At 35.1% G+C, this 7,881-nt stretch overlaps 1 protein-coding gene across 1 annotated transcript; it reads right to left on the reverse strand.

The window, feature by feature from the left end:
* Nucleotides 1-496: 496 nt before the first annotated feature.
* On the reverse strand, nucleotides 497-1,432 carry LOC128565870 (olfactory receptor 52J3-like). Its single transcript, XM_053562607.1, has one exon. The coding sequence runs from the start codon at nucleotides 1,430-1,432 to the stop codon at nucleotides 497-499; it is 936 nt and encodes a 311-aa protein (XP_053418582.1).
* Nucleotides 1,433-7,881: the final 6,449 nt, after the last annotated feature.

Genomic DNA, 7,881 nt, shown 5'->3' on the forward strand with positions numbered 1-7,881 from the left:
AACTTTGCTTAATATCCCAGGATGCCCTCATAGAAGTATGATTCATTTAGGTTTATAAATGAGAATTCTACCTAGATCTTTTGAATTTTACATTTGAATCTAGGAAGGTTTTTGTTTGTTTATTTTTGGGGAGGTTGTAGTGAAATTCAAGTTAGTTGTAGTCAACTAATTGTGCCTTGCTGGCATAATATCTTATTTCCCAATACAGAGAAAATGAGTTTCACTTCATCTCCATAGTTAAAAACTTACAGGGCTTTCAAGGGAATGTTTTCTTCAACTGTAAGAGAACCTTATACTCAGAAGAATGAACACGTACCACCTATATGAAGAGAAGGTGGAGATTTATGATCAGAAAACATTGTCCAAAATTTGTTTCTTTTGGGTCTGCAGAAATTTTGAACGGAGTTCATATAAAGAGAATTGCGAATTGCGAATTGTCAAAATTGACTTCTGTTGGTTATGTTCACACCACCAGGAACTGACAAAACAAGTGACCCTACTTTGAGGTGAGAGCTTGGACAACACGGTCACGAATCTGCTTGGTTCTCACACCATAGATTATAGGGTTGAGGGCCGGTGGGATGACCACATAGAGGTTGGCAACAAGGATGTGCACGTAAGGGGGAACTTTTTTGCCAAAACGATGGGTGAGGTATGAGAAGAGACAAGGTGTATAAAAAACACACATGACCCCGACATGTGAGCCACACGTGTTCAGTGCTTTATGACGAGCATCTCGAGATGGGAGGCGAAAAACAGCTCGGAGAATGCACATGTAGGAGATTCCAACTAGAGTCAAATCCATAACAAGGAAAGAAGCCACAAATAGACCATAAATGGCATTGATACGAATATTAGCACAGGCCAACTTGGCAATGCCCATGTGCTCACAGTAGGAGTGGGCAATAATGCGAGCCTCACAGAAGGGCAGACGATGGGTTAGGTAGAGAATGGGCAGCATGAGCACGACTGGGCTCATTACAATAACCACACCAATGCCTGCTTGTACCCGGGGTGTGAGAACAGTGGTATAATGCAGTGGTGCACAGATGGCCACATAGCGGTCAAAGGCCATGGCCAGCAGGACTACAGACTCCATTCCTGTGAAGGTGTGTATCAGAAACATCTGGGCCACACAGGCTCCAAAGCCAATGTTATGTGCACCAAACCAGAAGATGCCCAACATTCGTGGCACAGAGGTTGAGGAGAGAGCTAGATCTATACCTGATAAGATAGCTAGAAAGTAGAACATAGGCTCCCGCAGAGTACGCTCAGACCAGATGATTAGTAGAATTGTAGCATTGCCCAGAAGAGCCACTAAGTACACAGAGCAAAATGGCAGAGAAATCCAAACATGGAAATCCTCGAGTCCTGGAATGCCTATAAGGAAAAAGGTGTCTGGGTGGAAAGTGGTAGTGTTGGAGCGGACCATCTTGCCATTGATGAGAAGAGAAGCAGCTGGCCCCTCTACAAGGAAAGTGAAGATTTATGAATACTTGGCTCAACATCTCTCCAACCAGCTTAATTTCTATCTCTGTATTTTTCTCTTTAAAAATGTAGTGCTAAAACATGAATCCCAAGTCAGACTGGGAGAATGAGCATTTGGCACAGACTGTGCATTTTTCAAGTATAGGGACATTAACATTGTGAAAGGTCTTCCTCTAAGGTTTTAGAAAACTATTATCTCATACTCATTTGCTCAAACCACATGCAAAACCTAGAATAAATTTCAAAAGAATTTTAGTCATATTGAGATGTCAGTCTTCTTTGAAGATATCTCAAACCTTAATTAAAGAAACATCATTACAAAATCACTTAAAGACACACACCAATACCTGCACCTGGAACTTGACAATATGCACAAAAGCACAGATGAAACTGGACACAATGATACAAAATCCAACAGGGAGCTTGTATTTGTTTGTTTTGTATTCATAATTTGAATGATACTAATTTAGAAACTCAGAACCCAAAATTAGGAGTGAAACTTTATCAATTCATCCTTTCCATGTTTACTCATATACCCTCATAAACATACTGTATTGTACCTCAAATATCAAAATGGTTGCACAAAGAAGAGAAACACTACAGCTATAAATAACCTTCTGGAGGAAAGTCACATCAGGAGAGAATGCATCTCCTTGTCCTTGGTATTCTAATGGGAATTTATCCACAAAGTCCAAACTGTACTGGTAAACAAATTCCCAGGAATGTATCAGGACATACAACAATTGTATGCAGTATCCCTCCCTGCATGGGGTGTTGAAAAGACTCCTTGAAAGGAGATTTTTAGAGAAATAAAGAAGAGACAGTGTCAATGGACAATATCAGGCTGAAAGATCTGTGTTCCTGATTTACCGTATTGCAGTTGTGACCTAGCCTTTCTTCCTCCCCTCCTTTCTCCTTCCATTTATTGTTTTGTAACAGATATACATATATATCTGTATAAAAGAAAGAAGGGAAAGGTAGTATGTAGGAAGGAAAGGAGGAAAAATAAATGAGGGGAAAAGAAAATGAAAGATGGAAAAAGGATGGAAGGAAGGAAGAAGAAAATTCAGTCTCACCTTTAATTCAGTGCAGAGAAAAATAAGAAGGAAAACTTCCAATATGGGGAAGTATTTTATTAATAATATTAAAAAAATAGAAAGTTCCCAGCCTTGTAAATCCTGCAAAATTATGTGTGAAGTCCATCTTCATTCTTATTTATCTGCCTACTTCTTTGTAATCAACTTCATAAATGTGCACTTAATCCTGGTCTTCTGATAATCTTATTTACTTCTATTACTATTATTATTAATATTATTAAACTTATCTTAACATGAGTTATTCTGAATGAAAGTTATCCTTTACAGCACAACTTTAAGTTCCCACTACACATTTACTTCAAAAATTTAAAAGTCACAGTGTGAAGCAGTAATGACCTCTTTCAGACAAAAAATCTTTCTATACTAGTGATATACAGAATATCGGCTTAATATACTCAGCTATGTGCTTCCTTTCAACTGTTGGTGGAGAATGTATATCCCCCTCCATCACACATTCAATGGGAATCTCACCTCCAACAGGCCTGAGTTCAGAGAGCTCCAAGGAAAGGGAGCTTTATTCTATCACCATAGGGCCCTTGGGAGTGTGTATGAAATCACAGTCAACTTAACTCCCTTCTATGAACTAGTACTAACACCTCAGAGTCTCCTGGGAAAGATTTCACTTTTTGCACCAGATATAGAGGTTTAGATGTAGAGGCTGAAGCCCCTCAAAACACGTCCCCTTCAACAAATATATTATCAATAGCAATCAAGGCTAAAACACAGAAATAATGCAACCAAGATGTATTCATATAAGATGAACAAAATCTTTTTCTCAGTAAATTTCACATCTTGATCTTATTAGATCTTATAGCGATACAGATTTAAGATTGAGTATTTGTTAAGATATCAAGGTTATTAAATAAGACTAAAACTTCCATATCATCTCCATGCAGTGCTAATATCACTGCCTTTCAATGTAATTTAATTTAATTAATTCAAAAAGTCATAAAAATAAAATAAGCTGAAATACTACATTTGTGGATATGAAAAATGCCAGTCTAAAGACAAGAATAACATCTTCCAAAATTTATCAAGTGACATATCAATATATATGTTTAAACAGAATTAATAGAAAGTCAAATTACATCACCTAACTGTGTAAAGACAACAAACAATATCATTTATGTAGAGAGAAAGACACACACATCTATGCAGTTAGAAAGGTAAAAGGAAGCAAGTCTGGGTCAATATTAATATAATATTAATCGGGAGCAGAGAGAGGGAGAAAAAACAAAGAAAAAAGTCAAATAATTTTTTTTTTTTTTTTTTTTTTGTAGAGACAGAGTCTCACTTTATGGCCCTCCGTAGACTGCCGTAGCCTCACCCAGCTCACAGCAACCTCCAACTCCTGGGCTTAAGCGATTCTCTTGCCTCAGCCTCCCGAGTAGCTGGGACTACAGGCGCCCGCCACAACGCCCGGCTATTTTTTGGTTGCAGTTTGGCCGGGGCCGGGTTTGAACCCGCCACCCTCGGTATACGGGGCCGGCGCCCTACCCACTGAGCCACAGGCGCCGCCCAAATAAATTAATTTTAACCCTCATCTATATCATAGACAATCAATCAATCTAGTTTGAAAAGAATCAGTTCCTTGTGAATAAACCCACCATACAATGATACGGAATTAAATGACAATGATGTAAATATTCACACATCCAAAAGATTTTAAAAGAGAATATCTCCAGAGAGTAAAACTAGAGAGTGATTGGGTAGATGAGGGAGGAATGATGTCCACGGTACTTCTTCTCCTTCTACATGTTACTGTCAATTATCAGGCATCTGGTAGTAATTTTAAGTATTAAATGCAAAGCTTTCTCAGATATTTAAGCCATTTGCTCTCATATTATAAATTAAACCAGGAAGCAAATATTGTTAGTTTTACTTTTCACAAGAAAGTCTTTTTAGTTCAAATCTCTAGTACACTCACATAACAGAAATATGATCACTCATTTAATATTTTCTTCTATTTCCTAAAATTTTATTTAAACTCTTCTCTAATGCTGCACTTTTGAAGACATGCTTTAATGAATTTATTCTTTTCTATCCCTAGTCCTTTTATTTTGTTGATTCTAGTGGTGTAATTCCCATCCAAATGATCTCTTCCACGTGTCTTCCCTCTGTTCTTCTAAACATAGTCAGATGATGACGTGTTTTCTATGCTACTTTGAGGTTCCAAGACACAAATGAAATGTACTTAAAATATTTCAAACATTCACAAATTCCACCCTCTTTTGCAACACTGTGAAACTCAGGAATCTCTGTTATTGTTTGTTGCTTTTGTTGTTCCGTGCTAAATACCAGTAATCATTCTGTAAATCTGTTCCAGATCCTCTATTCATGCAGATCAACCCACACTTTTTTCTGACTTTAATAGGAATGAAGATGTGATTTCCTTTCTTTCTAAAAGCTTAACGCAAAATACAGATCAGGGCGGCCCCCTTGGCTGAAAGGAGTGGGGTGCTGGCCCCACATGCTGGAGATGGTGGGTTCAGCCCCTGCCAAAAACTGCGAAAAGAAAAAAAAAATACAGCTCAAAGATTATCTTCATTGCAGTTCATAGCATGAAGAAGAATGCATAGAGAACATTTTTTCTCAAGCAGATTAAATTATCATCTGTATTTTCTTCATCGTTCCTCCAAATCTGCTTTCACCCCTCATCAACCTATCCCTCCATATCTTTCAGTTGCATCACATTTGTAAGGAAAATTTGCCCAATATTGAAGAAATACATAAACGTGTTTTGCTATGCCAGGATATCAAAAACCAAGATTTTCTATGTTGTTCTCTTTGTTTTCTATTTTTATTCCTTTCCCTAGGTTGGAATTACAAAATGCCCAAATGCAGTGGAAAAATGATAAAAGATACAAAATTAAAATTTTATCACACTTTGACTGTTACTGTTTAAAAATTTGTGATTAATTTAAAAATATAAGGAAATCACTTCAATGTATAATATACTTTTATACTTTATCCTTGGGTAGGCAAATATTTTAACTAGCTATAAAGCAAAACATTGCACATAAAAATATTAACAACTTGTATTTGAATTAATATAAGAACACTGCTTATCACACACACAGAGGTGTGTTTGAGAAAGAATAGTGCAATGAGTAAAGAGGGCAGATGAGAGCATTAGAAAGGTACAAAGTGAGAATTAAAAGGTGAGAGAGGTGAGGACTAGAGAAATCGGGAAAAGACCAAAGAGAAACAGAGCCTCATGTCATATGATCTCTGAGGTTGAGAATTTCAATATTGCTTCAGAATCCAATTTTTTTAAAAAGGATTTGATTAATGAAGGAGAATTTGCAGGACAATAAGGTATAGACAATTTAGATTAATACGAGTTTGTTGTAATGTCATGATGAGATTGAATAAGTTATAATGCAAATGATTTTAAATAACATTTTATCTTTCCTTTTTTAAGTAAAACAATTGTCATGGAGAAAATAGAAATAAGGGATCTTGAGAGTAATAGAAGATGATGATTTAAAGGGAACTGTTTTAAGGAGATATTGATGGAAATTTGAAGAGGTGTTCATGATTATAAAATTCATTATAAGAGAAGGTAGAGAAAGTTCTCTTATATCACTTTTACCTCTAGGCACTAAATTTCACTGCCTTCTGACCTGAGTAACAGAGCAAGACCCTGTCTCCAAAAAACATAGATAAATAGATACATAGATAGATAGTGAGAGAAAGAGGGAGTTAGAGAGGGAGAGAGAGATCATTTGCATTGGGCATGGAGGAAATTTGCATTTTTTAAATTTCCCTTGAACAAGAACTTCAAGGAAACCATGATATTTTTATAAAATTTCTATGACTTACTTTTATTTCAGTTTCTTGCTTATGTCTGTGTATGTATATGTACATATAAATATATACTATACTTAACACTAATTGTACTTTAGTTGGGTCACAACTTCAGGGAATTTTATTTGAGGGTGATATAAAAATGGAAACATATGAACATATTTAATAGAATTAATTTTATAAAGATGCAGAATAAAAAAAGAAATGATTGTAATACAAGAATAACAATGGCACTACTATTTTGTATTTATAGAAAATAAATACTTTGACTCTTACTGTTTAAAAATTTATGATTAATTTAAAAATATAAGGAAATCCAAAAAATACAAAATAGTAGTGCCATTGTTATTCTTGTATTATAACTGACAACTATTTTGTATTTTCTATAAATACATACAAATTACTGACAACTATTATGTATTTTCTTTAAATACATACAAATTACTTTAGAATCATATCATTACCACCTTCATGCTTCATCTATCTTAATCTATGAAATAGAAATTGTGACAATAAATATAAAATAAAGAAATTGAGGATCATTGAAACATATATTAGAGACAGGACTAGGACTGAACCTGAGTTTTATTTAATATTAAGATGATATAAATGAAGACAGAACAAAGAAGAAAATAATCACAAAATACTTTGGAAAATAAGTTAGAAAACAAAATTATGGAAGGAAAAGCAGCCAATAACTCTAGACTGTAAGCGTTTTTTGCTTGTTAGTTCATTTGTTTCGTGTTTTAAATATTTAAACCATAGCTTGGTCCATAACAAGCTAAATATATTTGTGGCAAACCTTGGACAAAAATTTGTATGAAAATTATTTGTGGTTCCATTTATTTTCTTACTTTCTTTCCATGTAAAAAATCTGTACCACATATGTAATCCATGGTACAATTTTGAATATTGACAAAGTTTATGATGAAATTTGAAGATATATGATATTCTGACGATGGAATGAAAATGACTGATATTTCTGAAGATAGAGAATAAAATGGAGCCTTAGGAGGGACATGCAAAGTAAAAAGATAGAAAGGGATAGAGGTTTGCAGATAAAGAAAGAAAAACTTGGAAACATCCACATGAGTGATATAAAATGAAGAGTGCACAAAAGTACATTGACCTCTTTAAAACCCTGCCATTGTCACCACTCATCAAAAATCCTGTACAAGAAATTAGCTGTTATTTATCACATGAATTGGATAAGAAAGCTGATGCTTTGATTTCTGAACATAATAATATACTTAGAGTAGGGAACCAAATAAATAAACCTGCCTGTTAAGCATATATATATATTTTATTTCAGATTGTTATGAGGGTACACATGACTAGATTACATTGTTTGTGTTCATAAGGGAAAGTCCAGCTGAAGTTTAGTCCTTTGCCCAGCTAATGTGCCATATACCCCTACACTCTACCGGTTATGTCAGAACTTGAGAACCATCTGCCCCCTTCCTCCTCTCCCCTTCTTGAATTTAAT

Source organism: Nycticebus coucang, chromosome 14 (genome assembly GCF_027406575.1).
Source record: "Nycticebus coucang isolate mNycCou1 chromosome 14, mNycCou1.pri, whole genome shotgun sequence".
Taxonomy (NCBI): Eukaryota; Metazoa; Chordata; class Mammalia; order Primates; family Lorisidae; genus Nycticebus; species Nycticebus coucang.